Here is a 20,000-nt window from a genome sequence, read left to right as displayed (position 1 = left end):
CTGGTGGAACGAGGGAGCCTGGTGGAGCTGGTGGAATGAGGAAGCCTGGTGGAGCCAGTGGGACAAGGGAGCCTGGTGGAGCCGGTGGGACGTGGGAGCTTGGTGGAGCCGGTGGGACGTGGGAGCCTGGTGGAGCTGGTGGGACGAGGGAGCCGGTGGATGTGGGGGACGTGGGAGCCTGGTGGAGCTGGTGGAATGAGGGAGCCTGGTGGAGCCAGTGGGACGAGGGAGCCGGTGAAACGAGGGAGCCTGGTGGAGCTGGTGGAATGAGGGAGCCTGGTGGAGCTGGTGGAATGAGGGAGCCTGGTGGAGCCAGTGGGACGAGGGAGCCGGTGAAACGAGGGAGCCTGGTGGAGCTGGTGGAATGAGGAAGCCTGGTGGAGCCAGTGGGACGAGGGAGCCGGTGGAACGAGGGAGCCGGTGGAACGAGGGAGCCTGGTGGAGCTGGTGGAATGAGGAAGCCTGGTGGAGCCAGTGGGACGAGGGAGCCGGTGGAACGAGGGAGCTGGTGGAACGAGGGAGCCTGGTGGAGCTGGTGGAATGAGGAAGCCTGGTGGAGCCAGTGGGACAAGGGAGCCTGGTGGAGCCGGTGGGACGTGGGAGCCTGGTGGAGCCGGTGGGACGTGGGAGCCTGGTGGAGCTGGTGGGACGAGGGAGCCGGTGGGATGTGGGGGACGTGGGAGCCTGGTGGAGCCGGTGGGATGTGGGAGCCGGTGGGACGTGGGAGCCTGGTGGAGCCGGTGGGACGAGGGAGCCGGTGGGACGTGGGAGCCTGGTGGAGCCGGTGGGACGAGGGAGCCGGTGGGACATGGGAGCCTGGTGGAGCCGGTGGGACGAGGGAGCCGGTGGGACATGGGAGCCTGGTGGAGCCGGTGGGACAAGGGAGCCAGTGGGACGTGGGAGCCTGGTGGAGCTGGTGGGACGTGGGAGCCTGGTGGAGCCAGTGGGACGTGGGAGCCGGTGGGACGTGGGAGCCTGGTGGAGTTGGTGGGACGAGGGAGCCAGTGGGACGTGGGGGACGAGGGAGCCGGTGGGACGTGGGAGCCTGGTGGAGCCGGTGGGATGTGGGAGCCGGTGGGATGTGGGAGCCGGTGGGACGAGGGAGCCGGTGGGACGTGGGAGCCGGTGGGACGAGGGAGCCGGTGGGACGTGGAAGCCTGGTGGAGCCAGTGGGACGTGGGAGCCGGTGGGACGTGGGAGCCTTATGGAGCCAGTGGGACAAGGGAGCCTGGTAGAGCCGGTGGGACAAGGGAGCCTGGTAGAGCCGGTGGGACGAGGGTCCCAGGTGGAGCTGAGAGGGCGAGGGAGCCCAGTGGAGGTGGAGACAAGGGAATGGCTGGCTTCAGAGGAGCGTGCAGGAGAGGAAGACTGTGTGAGTGACAGAGAAGGTTCGTAGGTGGGCAGGGGTGGATCAGCCATTCGTTGGAATCCAGCTTCACTAATACTCCCTCTGGAGTAAAGGCTGGCTCACACACCTGGTCAGACAGGACCTCTGGCTCTGCTTCTGGGACGGAGTTGGCAGCTGGCTCTGGGAGAAGTTGATGTTCTCGGTCAGTGTCCAGCAGTTGTTTCACCACGGCATCACCAACCAGATCCCGTCGTCCAAACGGATCCAAAATCCCTCCATGAACATGATGTCATCACAGATGGTGTGGTGGCTGGCACTAATAAACTATTTCACATGCTCTTCCAGGTCTCTTCCTCCTTGAAACATGCTAATCATAACCCCATTGGGCTTGGGCAAGATCTCCATTGGTGCAATGTTACTGGATGCAATCTCCATTTTTTTAATTTAATGAAACTATTTAGTTTGACCATTGATTGAGTTCTATTTGAGGTAATTTTTCTCTGTTTCTCGGGTCAGTTTGACACTGATGGCGATGGGAAGATCTCTCTGGATGAGATGAAGGAGGCCATGAAGAATCTGTTAGGAGAGAAACTCAAGAAAGGAGAACTGGAGGAGATCATCAAGGAGCTGGACCTCAATGGAGACGGAACCGTGGATTTCGATGGTGAGGAGATCAATGCCACTTTATACACACACACACACACATACTCACACAATCACACACACACACACACACACACACACACACACACACACACACACACACACACACACACACACACACACACACACACACACACACTCACTCACCTCACTCACTCACAAACACTCTCTCTCTCTCTCACACACACACACACTTTTCCTTGACTTCTGTTGTTTTCTGGCACACCTATTGCTGTTTGTCTGTAATGTTGAGAACATCATTGGCTCCTCTGTGTTCTTCCAGAGTTTGTGATGATGCTGTCGGTGCGATAAAACACAACACCGTCATTAACATCTTCCATCAGTGTTTCCAGCGGCGGATGACACTGGTTCAGACGCACACGAGGAACACAGGAACATCAGGGGTTTTTAAAGTGGTCCTAATATGCCCTTTTATGAAGTCTTGGTTTTGTTTTGGGGGTTACTATATGTTTTCATTCTTCAAAAAAAGCATTATTTTTACATATTTTACATTATTACAGATCCTCTCTCCCCAGTCTGGTTGAACCTGTCGTTTTCGATGAAGCCCCTCCTTCCGAAATACAAAATGTGCTGTGATTGGTTAGCTGGCCCAGTGTGCTGTGATTGGTTAGCTGGCCCAGTGTGCTGTGATTGGCATAATATTGGCCCCGCCCCTTCATAACCGCAAGCTCTACTCAGATGTAAATTTTAACGATGGCGTAAATTTCAAACCATTTTGAGCCCGATTCAGACCCTGACAATGTTAACGAACAAGAGGATCGAGCAGAACAAATTTCACAGGACTTTCAGAGTGGTATGTTTTAGATTTTATATATCTATATATATATACACGATGTTATCCACCATTACAAAACAGTAATTGATCACAAAATCATGGTTAATTTTCCTAAGAGGCGGTGAACAAAAGCAAGAGCTTACAAAAGCTCCAGTGAACACTACATCAATACTGTAATGTTAGTAAGCAGGCGAGCGGAGGCAAAGCTTTTACAAGTTGTGATCCATAAACAAGGGATTTTCCAGACGAAATGGGAACTGCTCCGTCTTTCAGGAGAAGCATTGGTGCGTATAGCTGGCATTGAACTCTGTGTCCTGTTCTCCGTCAAATGTGCAGCGCACAGACAAGCGTTGAGGTTATAATGTTCAGGAACAGTGTTAAAAATACATTTAAACCACTCTTAGTTCGTCAGCCTTAGGACAAGCATTTTCCGGGGGAAAACAGCGACAGCACTCTTCATCTTCCCTCGACCAGGCTCCGCCAACTGTGTGGGCGGGATTATTCAAATGAGTGCCGCTCTGACGTCATACGATCCGGAATAATCGCTCTGTAGTCCAAACGAGCCGGTCGTTGTAGTTCTTGAAAAGTGGATTCTGTTAAATAAAATATCCCCCTCTGCAGTGGACCTTGGACATAGCTTCGTAACCTTGCAGATCCTTTTATGCTCAAACCGCAACATTACACACTAACTTATGTTGAAAAAGTGACCCATTTAAAAGTCGGATTTCCAGGCCTGAAAAATTCCTCAAATTCATAAAAGCTCATCATGGATATTTCTGTAATGAAAATACATTTCTCTGATTTTCCATATTTCATGGATAGCTTTGGTGACTGCCATCTGTACTAATAACTATAATTGTTTAAATCCATAAATTCTGACGATTGGTATATGAAAGGAAATCGCCAAATAATTCCTATAAAATTAGTTTGTAAAATGAATGTCTGTAAAAGTCATGAAAATTCATTAGGGAAAAGTTCTGGTTGAAAAAATGTTTATGAGAGAAAATAATCGAACTCCTTTTGATATTTTCTAAATGACTCGTTAAAGTTTTAACCAAAAATAACGGAACGTTCTGCACTATGTAGATGACTGTCACTTTAAATGGTTAGATGACTGTAACTTTACTGTGATATACTGTCTCTGAAGAGGTGTGTATGTAGATATTTTTATGCATAGACCTTTGAACAAGTGTCAAAATATGTAACAAGTGTATTTTTTAAGTTTTGTTAATAAACAGTAAAAGTTTGAAAAAACGTCTGAATTTATATTCATATAAACATTATAAAAAACACATAAATCTATATTTTAAACGTCACTAAATCAGAATATCATGCCCGTCCGTCTAACACTGTGGGGTTCCTCATTTTAGACTCACACTCAGGACCTTCGGGTCAAAAATGACCCGGAGGGCGGCATTAAGATACATTTTATTTGAGTAAAATCAATGAAATATATTTTTTTTCAATAATATTTTTTCTTTTCTTTTTTGGTGTTTTGAGATAATTTTATAATTTATAATTAATATTTATGCAATAATTAAGACCCATTTTTTCCCATTGAATATAATAGAAAACTTATATATATATATAATTTAAAAAAATTTTTTATTAAAGCTGTATTTCATTTTAGAGTCAAGTCTAGACCTCATGAAAGCAATTTTTGAAATGAGATCGGAGCCATCTGGTGGACACACTGAGCATTTTTAGCACGCAATAGCACATTTTTACCACTAGTGGATTTACAGCTCTCTGTAGAAACCTATGGTAGAAACACTCTAGTGATTTTTTCACATATTGTTTAATTTTTTCAGGTTTTTTATTTGAATATATAATAACAGATTCTCAAAGACTATATTTGTCATTTTTTTTTATTTTTAAAAAAAAAAAATTTTTTTTGGTTGGTTTAAATGGTAATTTTAAGTGGCAGTTTTACTTTATAATACAGTCAAACCTGAACATTGCATTATAAAGAGAACAAATGGAAAAAAATTTGTCACCCATTGTTTTAAGAGATTCACCCCTTCACTGTTGTGTGCTTTTTTTCTGCATCCTGGCTGTTTTGTAGATTGTATGCACAAAAAAACTCTGTATTTTCACATTTTTGCCAATTTCCCATTCATTTCCTATGGGGGTCATTTTTGACCCGAAGACCCTGAGTGTGACTATTTTTTTTACGACCACTTAGACTTTTAAAATCCTTTCCCCAATTTTTTTGGGTGTTCATATACCAAGTACCAAAAAAGTCACCAAGTTTTGGACCATTCCGATGAAGCTACGATTTTTAACATTTTTTTATTTAAACGCTTCGGGTCATTTTTGACCCGAAGAACCCCAGAGGGCTAAATGTTGCTACTCGTTTCAGAACGTTCAGAGAACATTCAAAAGTTACGTTCCATAATGTTTGAAGAATGATACAATGTAACGTTCCCTTAACGTTCACATAACCAAGAAAACATGAGTCTGGAAAATACTGGATGTTTTGAACGTTCAAAGAACATTCAGTAATAAGAGTTTCAGAATATATCTTTGTTATCTGGGACTGTGTTGACATTCCAGTGATCAGATCTCCACTTTCTCACATCCGTTGCCCATTTCCATCTCTGACCGACTGATGTGGAAAGTTCACAGGCTCGTTCACAGAGAGAAAGGGACGGCTAGCGGAAAGAGTCGTGAGGAGCGGAAGGAAGCTCAGAGCTGTTTACCTGGAACACAACAGTGACGCTTCATGTGCAGCGGAACTCACGTCACTGTAGAAATACAGTAGAAATGGAGGAACCAACCAGTGTTTGGTGCTGTTTCCCTGTATTTCAGGAACTGAATGAGATCACTGATAGCAAGTTAAGTGTAGTGTGATAGATAGATAGATAGATAGATAGATAGATAGATAGATAGATAGATAGATAGATAGATAGATAGATAGATAGATAGATAGATAGATAGATAAACAAACAATTCAATATCTTTTGCCGGGTATATGATTATAATATTAAAGTGCACTGTAGCAGGATTCAGTGGAGTTTCTGCGGCCTCTGCTGGTGATCAGCTGAAGAATGACACACACACACACACACACACACACACACACACACCCACACACCCTTTAACAGTAACCGACTATCCAAACCAGTTTAATGTTGTTGTCTGTGTCTGTTCAATTCTGGACACACATCCTGGATTTACACATGTATTGTAGGCCTATTGATTTATTAAACCGTTCTCTTTCTTTCTTTCTTTCTTTCTTTCTTTCTTTCTTTCTTTCTTTCTTTCTTTCTTTCTTTCTTTCTTTCTTTCTTTCTTTCTTTCCATCTTTCTTACAACATCTGCTTAGCGAATTAAAGATTCACGTTAAGATGTTTCTCTGAAATTATGCGCCGATATAATTTTCTCATTTCTATTATTGTAAAGTGTCGAGTTCGCGTCGAGTGTGTTCCATGTTTCCTTCTGTTGTGTTGGCGATGTGAACGCGTCATCCGGGTATTTCCGCGCGCGAGCGGAAGGAGAGTGTCGTTGCGGTGTGTGTGTGTGTGTGTGTGTGTTTGTGTTTGTGTCGCGTATTCTTCAGCGCGGAACATCGGAACACGACCGAGTGACCCGAGCGACATGGACGGTAAGTCGAGTGTTATAACGTCGTGTTTATCCCCCCGGACGGCAGAAACGGGGTGTGTAGGGTCCGCGCGCAAGGGAAAGTCCCGGATCTGAAGTTTAGCTCTCGGTTTCGGCTGAGAGAAACGGGCGATCGGTTATTTCGGGAGTCTCCGGTACAACACACGAAAGATCGCGACGCGTCACATATGACTTTAAAGTTCTGTCACATTACGGACTATTGGTGTTTGTTTGTGTGCGTGCGTGCACACTCACACACACACACACACACACACACACACACACACACACACAGAGAGAGATTGTGAGGACTGATATTTTGATAATGTCCTCACAGATAAAGTGAAACGCGGAAAAGTATGGAAGCCCATTTTGGCCTCATAAAAAAGAATCATGCTTTGGTTAATCATAATTATGACATGAAAAGTCGAAATTGTGATGTTTAATAATCGTGGTAACTGCAGGTTTGTGTGATGGATAAGGGGTGGGTGTTTTTATTGGTTAGTAAACATCATCACCTCATTAATAACATTACGTCACTGAGCGCACAAATAATAGCGAAACTAATCCTGCTTTTACAGCGCCCTCAATCCGAAAGCTTTCTTCTAGAGTATTTGTTTATTATAAATACATATGCAAATAAGCACACTTCAAATCTTTTAAATCTTTTTGATGCCATGGACCCCCAAATATGATAATCCTCAATCAAAGCCCCCCCCCTTAGAATTCAATAGGCAACCATATTTAATGTATAAAGACCCAGTTTGAACTCATTTAAAATGTTATACCAAGATTATAGATTCTATTAAGTAAAAGTCTACTCGCTATTGTACTGTCCTATTAGATGTACGTATTATATATATATATATCTATATATTTATTTTTTAGGGATGCACTGAAATTAAAATTCTGGGTCGGAACCAACAATTTAGGATGCACAATACCGAAAATAAATTAATAATCAATGAATTGATCAAACGTATTTAATAATCAACCCTCAAATTTTTTATTTCAACTTTTTAATAACAAAATTGTTTTTACTTCAGCTTGTTGGTGAAATATAAACATTTAAATGACAATAAACTGTAATAACCTGTTTTTATGACAGATTTATTCAAACATATATTAAATATAGTTGATCCAGAGCGAGTGTCACACCGCGGACACGTTTAACTGTTGTAGTTTGTCCCGAAACACCCGCTGAACACAGTCAGTCCACCAGAGAAGCGCTTATTAAACGTCTGTTTCCCTCCAACACCATTCCAAGCTGAAACCGGAATAAGCTGTTTCCCACGAAAAATTCCTGTAGCTGAAATTTCAGTGCATCCTTAATTTTAATTTATTGGTTTATTTGTTTATTTATTTTAAAGTTTGAAAGCCCCTGGTCTATGGTATTTGCTCATTTACATATTTAAATAAGGCTGACTGTGTGTGTACAGGTTGTGATATATTTTTGTCAGATGTCTTTATGATCATTATGACTGGGTCCCGTGATGAGGGGCCCTACATACCCCTATACTGGCCCACAGACCCCTATACTGGCCCACAGACCCCTATACTGCCCCACAGACCCCTATACTGGCCCACAGACCCCTATACTGCCCCACAGACCCCTATACTGCCCCACAGACCCCTATACTGCCCCACAGACCCCTATACTGCCCCACAGAGACCCCTATACTGCCCCACATACCCCTATACTGGCCCACAGAGACCCCTATACTGCCCCACAGAGACCCCTATACTGCCCCACAGACCCCTATACTGCCCCACAGAGACCCCTATACTGCCCCACAGACCCCTATACTGCCCCACAGAGACCCCTATACTGGCCCACAGACCCCTATACTGCCCCACAGAGACCCCTATACTGCCCCACAGAGACCCCTATACTGGCCCACAGAGACCCCTATACTGGCCCACAGACCCCTATACTGCCCCACATACCCCTGTACTGCCCCACAGAGACCCCTATACTGCCCCACATACCCCTATACTGGCCCACATACCCCTATACTGCCCCACAGAGACCCCTATACTGCCCCACAGACCCCTATACTGGCCCACAGACCCCTATACTGGCCCACAGACCCTATACTGGCCCACAGAGACCCCTATACTGGCCCACAGACCCCTATACTGGCCCACAGAGACCCCTATACTGCCCCACATACCCCTATACTGGCCCACAGACCCCTATACTGGCCCACAGACCCCTATACTGCCCCACATACCCCTATACTGGCCCACAGACCCCTATACTGGCCCACAGAGACCCCTATACTGCCCCACATACCCCTATACTGCCCCACAGACCCCTATACTGGCCCACAGACCCCTATACTGGCCCACAGACCCTATACTGGCCCACAGAGACCCCTATACTGGCCCACAGACCCCTATACTGGCCCACAGAGACCCCTATACTGCCCCACAGACCCCTATACTGGCCCACAGACCCCTATACTGGCCCACAGACCCTATACTGGCCCACAGAGACCCCTATACTGCCCCACAGACCCCTATACTGCCCCACAGACCCCTATACTGGCCCACAGAGACCCCTATACTGCCCCACAGACCCCTATACTGCCCCACAGACCCCTATACTGCCCCACGGACCCCTATACTGCCCCACGGACCCCTATACTGCCCCACAGACCCCTATACTGCCCCACAGACCCCTATACTGGCCCACAGACCCCTATACTGGCCCACAGACCCCTATACTGGCCCACAGACCCCTATACTGCCCCACAGACCCCTATACTGGCCCACAGAGACCCCTATACTGCCCCACAGACCCCTATACTGCCCCACAGACCCCTATACTGCCCCACGGACCCCTATACTGCCCCACGGACCCCTATACTGCCCCACAGACCCCTATACTGCCCCACAGACCCCTATACTGGCCCACAGACCCCTATACTGGCCCACAGACCCCTATACTGCCCCACAGACCCCTATACTGCCCCACAGACCCCTATACTGCCCCACGGACCCCTATACTGCCCCACGGACCCCTATACTGCCCCACAGAGACCCCTATACTGGCCCACAGACCCCTATACTGCCCCACAGACCCCTATACTGCCCCACAGACCCCTATACTGCCCCACAGAGACCCCTATACTGGCCCACAGACCCCTATACTGGCCCACAGACCCCTATACTGCCCCACAGACCCCTATACTGCCCCACAGACCCCTATACTGCCCCACAGACCCCTATACTGCCCCACAGACCCCTATACTGCCCCACAGAGACCCCTATACTGGCCCACAGACCCCTATACTGCCCCACAGACCCCTATACTGCCCCACAGAGACCCCTATACTGGCCCACAGACCCCTATACTGGCCCACAGACCCCTATACTGCCCCACAGACCCCTATACTGCCCCACAGACCCCTATACTGCCCCACAGACCCCTATACTGGCCCACAGACCCCTATACTGCCCCACAGAGACCCCTATACTGGCCCACAGACCCCTATACTGGCCCACAGAGACCCCTATACTGCCCCACATACCCCTATACTGCCCCACAGAGACCCCTATACTGCCCCACAGACCCCTATACTGCCCCACATACCCCTATACTGCCCCACAGAGACCCCTATACTGCCCCACAGACCCCTATACTGGCCCACAGACCCCTATACTGGCCCACGGACCCCTATACTGGCCCACGGACCCCTATACTGCCCCACGGACCCCTATACTGCCCCACGGACCCCTATACTGCCCCACAGAGAGACCCCTATACTGCCCCACATACCCCTATACTGCCCCACAGAGACCCCTATACTGCCCCACAGAGACCCCTATACTGCCCCACATACCCCTATACTGCCCCACAGAGACCCCTATACTGCCCCACAGACCCCTATACTGGCCCACAGACCCCTATACTGGCCCACGGACCCCTATACTGGCCCACGGACCCCTATACTGGCCCACGGACCCCTATACTGCCCCACGGACCCCTATACTGCCCCACGGACCCTATACTGCCCCACAGACCCCTATACTGCCCCACGGACCCCTATACTGGCCCACGGACCCCTATACTGGCCCACGGACCCCTATACTGGCCCACGGACCCCTATACTGCCCCACGGACCCCTATACTGCCCCACAGAGACCCCTATACTGGCCCACAGAGACCCCTATACTGCCCCACAGAGACCCCTATACTGGCCCACAGAGACCCCTATACTGGCCCACAGAGACCCCTATACTGGCCCACAGAGACCCCTATACTGGCCCACAGAGACCCCTATACTGGCCCACAGAGACCCCTATACTGGCCCACAGAGACCCCTATACTGGCCCACAGAGACCCCTATACTGGCCCACAGAGACCCCTATACTGGCCCACAGACCCCTATACTGGCCCACAGAGACCCCTATACTGGCCCACAGAGACCCCTATACTGGCCCACAGAGACCCCTATACTGGCCCACAGAGACCCCTATACTGGCCCACAGAGACCCCTATACTGGCCCACAGAGACCCCTATACTGGCCCACAGAGACCCCTATACTGGCCCACAGACCCCTATACTGGCCCACAGACCCCTATACTGGCCCACAGAGACCCCTATACTGGCCCACAGAGACCCCTATACTGGCCCACAGAGACCCCTATACTGGCCCACAGAGACCCCTATACTGGCCCACAGAGACCCCTATACTGGCCCACAGAGACCCCTATACTGCCTATACTGGCCCACAGAGACCCCTATACTGCCTTTACTGGCCCACAGAGACCCCTATACTGCCTATACTGGCCCACAGACCCCTATACTGCCTATACTGGCCCACAGACCCCTATACTGCCTATACTGGCCCACAGAGACCCCTATACTGCCTATACTGGCCCACAGAGACCCCTATACTGCCCATAGTGGCCCACAGAGACCCCTATACTGCCTTTACTGGCCCACAGAGACCCCTATACTGCCTTTACTGGCCCACAGAGACCCCTATACTGCCCATAGTGGCCCACAGAGACCCCTATACTGGCTCACAGAGACCCCTTTACTGCCCATAGTGGCCCACAGAGACCCCTATACTGCCCATAGTGGCCCACAGAGACCCCTATACTGGCCCACAGAGACCCCTATACTGCCTTTACTGGCCCACAGAGACCCCTATACTGCCCATAGTGGCCCACAGAGACCCCTATACTGGCCCACAGAGACCCCTATACTGCCCATAGTGGCCCACAGAGACCCCTATACTGGCCCACAGAGACCCCTATACTGCCTTTACTGGCCCACAGAGACCCCTATACTGCCCATAGTGGCCCACAGAGACCCCTATACTGGCCCACAGAGACCCCTTTACTGGCCCACAGAGACCCCTATACTGGCCCACAGAGACCCCTATACTGGCCCACAGAGACCCCTATACTGGCCCACAGAGACCCCTATACTGGCCCACAGACCCCTATACTGCCCCACAGAGACCCCTATACTGGCCCACAGAGACCCCTATACTGCCTTTACTGGCCCACAGAGACCCCTATACTGGCCCACAGAGACCCCTATACTGGCCCACAGAGACCCCTATACTGGCCCACAGAGACCCCTATACTGGCCCACAGAGACCACTATACTGGCCCACAGAGACCCCTATACTGTCCCACAGAGACCCCTATACTGTCCCACAGAGACCCCTATACTGTCCCACAGAGACCCCTATACTGGCCCACAGAGACCCCTATACTGGCCCACAGAGACCCCTATACTGGCCCACAGAGACCCCTATACTGGCCCACAGAGACCCCTATACTGGCCCACAGAGACCCCTATACTGGCCCACAGAGACCCCTATACTGGCCCACAGACCCCTTTACTGGCCCACAGACCCCTATACTGGCCCAGAGACCCCTATACTGGCCTACAGAGACCCCTATACTTGCCCACAGACCCCTATACTGGCCCACAGAGACCCCTATACTGGCCCAGAGACCCCTATACTGGCCCACAGACCCCTATACTGGCCCACAGACCCCTATACTGGCCCAGAGACCCCTATACTGGCCTACAGAGACCCCTATACTTGCCCACAGACCCCTATACTGGCCCACAGAGACCCCTATACTGGCCCAGAGACCCCTATACTGGCCCACAGACCCCTATACTGGCCCAGAGACCCCTATACTGGCCCACAGACCCCTATACTGGCCCACAGACCCCTATACTGGCCCACAGACCCCTTTACTGGCCCACAGACCCCTATACTGGCCCAGAGACCCCTATACTGGCCCACAGAGACCCCTATACTGGCCCACAGAGACCCCTATACTGGCCCACAGAGACCCCTATACTGGCCCACAGACCCCTATACTGGCCCACAGACCCCTATACTGGCCCACAGACCCCTATACTGGCCCAGAGACCCCTATACTGGCCCACAGAGACCCCTATACTGGCCCACAGAGCCCCCTATCGATAATCGTTTTAGCATTGAATCGCAGCGCTCTGAATCGGAATCGAATCGAATCGCGAGGTGCCTAGAGACTCCCACCCCTAATGTGGAACGACACTAACAAGGTTTTTATTATAATCTGTGTGTTTGCCTGTATCTGAGAGTAGTAGCGCCAAACCCGTCTGACACAGGAGCGATCACATTCCAAGAGACACAAATCAATTCTGACTAAATGTAGGGAATGTTTTTTGACCTTTTGTACGGTATAGTCTTATCATGTCCACACAGTCTGTGTGTGTGTGTGTGTGTGTGTGTGTTCGAGCTGTTTACTGTCCTCATCCTCAGCCCCGTAAGGACATGTTTTAATAAAGCTGGCTTTTAACCCTGCAAAGCCGGACATATGAAATAATAGTCTGATTTCTTTTTTTTTATAAACGGAACTGTTTATTGAACCTTTAGACAACATATAAAAGAAAAAATAAATAGTTTGCAAACGTTTTTTTTGTTGAGTGTCATATTTGTTGATATATCAGTCTTTTATGGCTCATATAGTCTGATATAGTGAGAATATGAAGCCCAGAGGCCCAAACTGAGCAAATATAAATATCAGCATCTGCACCAAACTGCATCAAAAAATGCTGGAATTCTGATGATGGAAGTCAATGAGATCTTTATCACAGTAAAGCAGATACTTGGATACAATGCATATAAATATCAATATCTGCTAATAATGTCTTGGTAAGATGATATTTAATGATTAGTTTTATGATCAAAGCGCTGTAGTTGTAAACATAATGCAAAGCAATACAATGATGATTGAGAGATGAACAAATAAACTTTCCTCAAAAGCCTGATGATCATATTTAACACTCGTGATTTTTCTAATAAATGTTGTCTGGATAATCAAGTAAACCTGCTTCAGTCCAGCTGAAATATTACTGACAATATCAAAGTTATTCTTGCGTTTCCTTGATAAATCAGGCAGATTTGACAGAAAGACTGAAGGAGGACGTTTGAGTTACACTGAATAACTGGATAAAAGAGTGTGAGCTCTCGATCCGACACAGAAGCACTGCAGGAGATAGTTGGAGTTCATCATGTGTTGATCATTCAGAAGTTCATCAAATATGATACAGGTTTATTAACACTGGTGTCTCCCATCATTTTTGGCCCTGTTTACACCCCATATTAACACCCGGTTTACTGATTGATTTGAGATGTAACACAGGCGTCCAAACCCTGTCGAGAGTCATAAGCATCAACTGATTCATATGTTGTTTGGAAAAAAACCTGTTTTATCAGAAAACACGGCTACTTTTGACCTGCCGAAAGATGCTTTTCCCATCATCATAACCAAGAGGTGCAGATGCAGTGATGAACACGCGCTGTCCTGCTAACGGCCTGTGTTATATTAATAAAGCACCTTCCAGGCTACACTGCTGTACATTACATCAAAACAGCTCTACATTATAAATGATCGAGGACAACAAAACTAAATAAACAATAGAAAAGTACAACACCCATTAAACGAAGTCACACCAGTTCGTTCTCCAAATCCAATTTAACGGAAAACGTCCTTTGCAGAGAATGACCAGGGCCTCGTTTACACAGATGAAGGAAACACACTTTAATACGCAATATGACTGATCATAAATACAGTGATGTTCACAATAACAGGTCAAAGAATGATTAAAATGATCTAATATGCACAATTAGATTAAATATGCCCTTCTCATTAATGGAGTTAAGCACTTAAATTACATGAAATCATTACCGAGAAGTTGCAACATGTTTTATATTCTAATAAGTAGTAATATTAGTAGTGTATGCGCGGCGTTGAACACTTGTGTGTGTTAATGTTCGCTCAGCGCAGGATAACAGCAGAACTCGTGATCTGAGGGAATATTTACACGCTAATAATGATCAATAATGCACAATTCTGTTTACAGTAAACATATAAAGCAATTAAACACACTAGTACTAACATCGGCTACTAAATGATTTTTAGCAAAGTCCATATCTCATATTCTCCTAATGTCTGGTAGCGTTAAACACGGATCACGCAGATGAATATGCATATGCAGATGAGGATATAGTAAAGGAGGCGTTGTCAGCTCATATCTGGTTATTTCGGGGTGGAGACGCGTGTGAACACACTCTTCCTCTGACTGGGGTTATAAAGGGAATATTGTGCAGGTTCTGGCGTACACACGCTTTTATACGTCTGAATATTATTTGGCGTACGCCACGTTTGGGCTTCAGCGCACGTACACTTCTGGTAACGATCCCAAGCACAGTTCTAGACCCCAGTACAGTATATTACAGCGTGTTATGCTAAGATTCATAACGTATGGGATAATGAGAGAGGAATGTCCTGAAAGGGCGGAGGCAGTACACACACATCATGACCTACTTAAGCCTGGAGTGTGTGTGTGTGTGTGTGTGTGTGTGTGTGTGTGTGTGTGTGTGTGTGATGACTAACCCGTCTGGAAGCTGAAGTGCAAACAGTCTGCCGTGACAATGCATTTACAATCAACATGAACACACTTCACTTCTGCAACGTCACGCTAAACAAGTGCCACAAAACATCAGGCGCTGATTCAGGAGGACACACTGCACACACATTACAACTATAACTAACCCATAAACCCACGAGTGCGTCTTTAATCCCAGGCTGATCGTGCTGTCGACCCTTTTTAATAGATCTTCCCCAACATTAAATATCTGTGGGTTTCGTCTAAAGTCTCACTCGTTCTCTCCTGCAAGGCCAAGGCGACGTTCGTTTCAGTTTCAGTTCAAAACAACTTTCCAGAAACGTTTGCTAAACGCCTTCATGCACTCCCATTGGTCCGTGGTGATGATGTCATAGGTGGGTGTGGCTCTGAGGCTCCGCCTTCATTACGCGAGGTCAGCCGCGAGTAAAAACATGAACTCACTGGAGAGAGCCGTGTTCAATATTTAATATTCCTTCATATTTAATATTTTACCACCAACTAGGAGTGAACAAAATCTTCTTGGAAGCAAAATAATCCTCAATTAAATAATCATTAAAATAACAACCTCAGTCAAACCAGATATTCAGAGTTTGTCGCATTATTACTTTTTGTTTGTATTGTTCTCCTGAGCATGATTTGTATATTTGTATCTGTATATGTTTTTATACTTTTATGTGAAGTTTTACTCTTTAATGCAGTTATTGATTAATCGTGGTTATTCGATCTAATCACAATCATTTGAGTTTAAATCACGTTTTGCCATCCAAATAGGGGAAATTATATTTAGCTTATTTATGATAATATTACATAGCCCAAGCTATGTAATATTATCATAAATAAGCTTAATGTTAAAAAATGTATTTGTCATTGAATAATTTTTTCATTTGCATTTATGAGTGAGTCATTGAATCATTCACTCAAACCGATTTATTTAAATAATTCTTTTAAATGAATGAAACATTTTTAAATCTTTTAAATCTAGTTTATGTTAGACCAAGGGTGTGTATTGATGTTTTATTGTAATCATAATAATTCAGTGTTGTTCAGTGAAGCTGCGATAAAGCTGAATAGTTGATGATAATGAGATGAGTGTGTGTCGTGTCTCGCTCAGGCGTGTCGGACTCCTGTGTGTGTGTGTGTGTGTGTGTGTGTCGTGTCTCGCTCAGGCTTGTGTGTGTGTGTGTGTGTCGTGTCTCGCTCAGGCTTGTGTGTGTGTGTGTGTGTCGTGTCTCGCTCAGGCGTGTCGGACTCGTGTGCTTGTGCGTGTGTGTGTGTGTGTGTGTCGTGTCTCGCTCAGGCGTGTGTGTCTCTCGAGAGCTCATCTTCTGTGTATAAACTGCTCTGTGTCTCTAATCTTTCACTGGTTCTTCCAGGACTGTTTCACCAGTGGGGAGCGTCCCCGGTGTCCCAAGGTAGGAACCGTGTGTGTGTGTGTGTGTGTGTGTGTGTGAGAGCTGTTGATCATCAATGTGTGTGTGTGTTCATCAGTGTGTGTGTGTGTGTTCATCAGTGTGTGTGTGTGTGTGTATTCATCAGTGTGTGTGTGTGTGTGTGTGTGTGAGAGCTGTTGATCATCAGTGTGTGTGTGTGTTCATCAGTGTGTGTGTGTGTTTGTGTGTGTGTGTGTGTGAGAGCTGTAGATCATCAGTGTGTGTGTGTGTTCCTCAAGGGCCTCCGTACGTGGAGGTGATCGAGCAGCCGAAAGCTTGAGGCGTGTGTGTGTGTGTGTGTGTGTGTGTGAGAGAGCTGTTGATCATCAGTGTGTGTGTGTGTGTGTGTGTGTGTGTGTTCCTGAAGGGCCTCCGTACGTGGAGGTGATCGAGCAGCCGAAAGCTCGAGGCGTGTGTGTGTGTGTGTGTGTGTGTGTGTGTGTGTGTGTGTGTGAGAGCTGTAGATCATCAGTGTGTGTGTGTGTGTGTGTGTGTGTGTGAGAGCTGTTGATCATCAGTGTGTGTGTGTGTGTGTGTGTGTGTGTTCCTCAAGGGCCTCCGTATGTGGAGGTGATCGAGCAGCCGAAAGCTCGAGGCGTGTGTGTGTGTGTGTGTGTGAGAGCTGTAGATCATCAGTGTGTGTGTGTGTGTTCCTGAAGGGCCTCCGTATGTGGAGGTGATCGAGCAGCCGAAAGCTCGAGGCGTGTGTGTGTGTGTGTGTGTGTGTGTGTGTGTGTGTGTGTGTGTGTGTGAGCTGTAGATCATCAGTGTGTGTGTGTGTTCCTGAAGGGCCTCCGTACGTGGAGGTGATCGAGCAGCCGAAAGCTCGAGGTGTGTGTGTGTGTGTGTGTGTGTGTGTGTGTGTGGTGTGTGAGCTGTAGATCATCAGTGTGTGTGTGTGTGTGTGTGTGTGTGTGTGTGTGTGTGAGCTGTAGATCATCAGTGTGTGTGTGTGTTCCTGAAGGGCCTCCGTACGTGGAGGTGATCGAGCAGCCGAAAGCTCGAGGTGTGTGTGTGTGTGTGTGTGTGTGTGAGAGCTGTAGATCATCAGTGTGTGTGTGTGTGTGTGTGTGTGTGTGTGAGCTGTAGATCATCAGTGTGTGTGTGTGTTCCTCAAGGGCCTCCGTACGTGGAGGTGATCGAGCAGCCGAAAGCTCGAGGTGTGTGTGTGTGTGTGTGTGTGTGTGTGTGAGAGCTGTAGATCATCAGTGTGTGTGTGTGTGTGTGTGTGTGTGTGTGTGTGTGTGTGTGTGTGTGTGTGAGAGAGCTGTTGATCATCAGTGTGTGTGTGTGTGTGTGTTCCTCAAGGGCCTCCGTACGTGGAGGTGATCGAGCAGCCGAAAGCTCGAGGTGTGTGTGTGTGTGTGTGTGTGTGTGTGTGTGTGTGTGTGTGTGTGTGTGTGTGAGAGCTGTAGATCATCAGTGTGTGTGTGTGTGTGTGTGTGTGTGTGTGTGTGTGTGTGTGTGTGTGTGTGTGTGTGTGTGTGAGAGAGCTGTTGATCATCAGTGTGTGTGTGTGTGTGTGTTCCTCAAGGGCCTCCGTACGTGGAGGTGATCGAGCAGCCGAAAGCTCGAGGCGTGTGTGTGTGTGTGTGTGTGTGTGTGTGTGTGTGTGTGTGTGTGAGAGCTGTTGATCATCAGTGTGTGTGTGTGTGTGTGTGTGTGTGTGTGTGAGAGAGCTGTTGATCATCAGTGTGTGTGTGTGTGTGTGTGTGTGTGTGTGTGTGTGTGTGTGTGTGAGAGCTGTTGATCATCAGTGTGTGTGTGTGTGTGTGTTCCTCAAGGGCCTCCGTACGTGGAGGTGATCGAGCAGCCGAAAGCTCGAGGCGGTGTGTGTGTGTGTGTGTGTGTGTGTGTGTGTGTGTGTGAGTGAGAGAGCTGTTGATCATCAGTGTGTGTGTGTGTGTGTGTGTGTGTGTGTGTGTGTGTGTGTGTGTGTGTGTGTGTGAGCTGTAGATCATCAGTGTGTGTGTGTGTGTGTGTTCCTCAAGGGCCTCCGTACGTGGAGGTGATCGAGCAGCCGAAAGCTCGAGGCATGCGCTTCCGCTATAAGTGTGAGGGCCGATCCGCCGGGAGCATCCCGGGAGAGAAGAGCAACGACACCACCAAAACACACCCCGCCATCAAGGTGAGCGAGATCAGGGCTGAGGAGTGTATTCAGTGACATCAGTGTGTGTGTGAACACTGATGCTGATCGTTCCAGGGCTCGACATTAAGCCTTCTCGTGTGCTTCAGTACATCGCTCATTCACTTGTCCAGTGTAAATATAATTTATTCTGAAGCAATATTCTCATCAGTGTTCAATCGCTTTGGCATATTTAAATCTGCATATTTATGATATTTTAACCTTTATAAAGAGCATTTTTCACAATCTTTTTTAAATAAAAAAATATATATAATTACTTAAATTTGATCAATAAATTAAATTAGAATAAAAAGACACTATAGTGCTGTTACCAATCAAATTAAATCATTTACACTTTTTACAATCGCATTAAATAATGTTATGGGATTGTTTTAAATGTTTTTTGAATATACAAATATTTTGAAGGAGTTACACCGCACTCACGATCATCAAGGTGGCAGACAAGCAAGACTAAAGATCTCAAAAAATAAATAAACTGTCCGCACACTTAAATCCTTTAAGCAAATTTAATCACCAAGCTTTCAGTCAAAAGACCATCCTCAGGGAATCATACAAATATGAAATGTTGGACAGAATCATTGAGTCATTCATTCAAACGATTCGTTCAAACAGCTGATTCGTTCAGGAATGAAAACGGAAGTGAATCAATCAAAACTAACTTTAGCTGGACAATAACTTTATTCTAGAGCTGCTGTAAAGCCTAAACACTCTGTAACTTTAATGTCCTGGTATCACTGTAAAGTTGACATGACTGTACGGCTCTATCCACAGGTTCACAACTACAGCGGGCCGCTGAGAGTGCGGATCTCCTTGGTAACCAAGAACCAGCCGCACAAGCCACACCCACACGAGCTGGTGGGAAAAGACTGCAAACACGGGTATTATGAGGCCGATTTACAGGAGCGGCGGATACACAGGTGAGTGTGTGTGTGTGTGTGTGTGTGTGTGTGTGTGTGTGTGTGTGTGTGTGTGAGAGAGTGAGAGAGTGAGTGAGTGAGTGAGTGAGTGAGTGAGTGAGAGAGTGAGAGAGTGAGAGAGTGAGAGAGTGAGAGAGTGAGAGAGTGAGAGAGTGAGA

The 20,000-nt window shown here is 47.4% G+C and overlaps 2 protein-coding genes across 2 annotated transcripts in view; both read left to right on the top strand.

Annotated features, from left to right (window-relative positions):
• si:cabz01076231.1 (calcium-binding protein 2) overlaps window positions 1-2,488 on the top strand; it is a 9,412-nt gene extending 6,924 nt beyond the window's left edge. The window contains exons 6-7 of the mRNA XM_056235684.1: window positions 1,865-2,012; window positions 2,295-2,488. Coding sequence (XP_056091659.1) covers window positions 1,865-2,012; window positions 2,295-2,323 — 177 coding nt within the window. The 3' untranslated portion in view covers window positions 2,324-2,488. The remainder of the gene's footprint in view (window positions 1-1,864; window positions 2,013-2,294) is intronic.
• Window positions 2,489-6,326: 3,838 nt separating this feature from the next.
• The window catches only part of rela (v-rel avian reticuloendotheliosis viral oncogene homolog A), a 31,955-nt gene continuing 18,281 nt past the window's right edge, over window positions 6,327-20,000 (top strand). The window contains exons 1-4 of the mRNA XM_056235685.1: window positions 6,327-6,414; window positions 16,723-16,761; window positions 18,771-18,907; window positions 19,697-19,842. Coding sequence (XP_056091660.1) covers window positions 6,408-6,414; window positions 16,723-16,761; window positions 18,771-18,907; window positions 19,697-19,842 — 329 coding nt within the window. The 5' untranslated portion in view covers window positions 6,327-6,407. The remainder of the gene's footprint in view (window positions 6,415-16,722; window positions 16,762-18,770; window positions 18,908-19,696; window positions 19,843-20,000) is intronic.

This window comes from Rhinichthys klamathensis, unplaced genomic scaffold, assembly GCF_029890125.1.
Source record: "Rhinichthys klamathensis goyatoka isolate OS25496 unplaced genomic scaffold, OSU_Roscu_1.1 h1tg000429l_1, whole genome shotgun sequence".
Classification (NCBI taxonomy): domain Eukaryota; kingdom Metazoa; phylum Chordata; class Actinopteri; order Cypriniformes; family Leuciscidae; genus Rhinichthys; species Rhinichthys klamathensis.
This window is presented reverse-complemented; position numbering and strand designations above follow the sequence as displayed.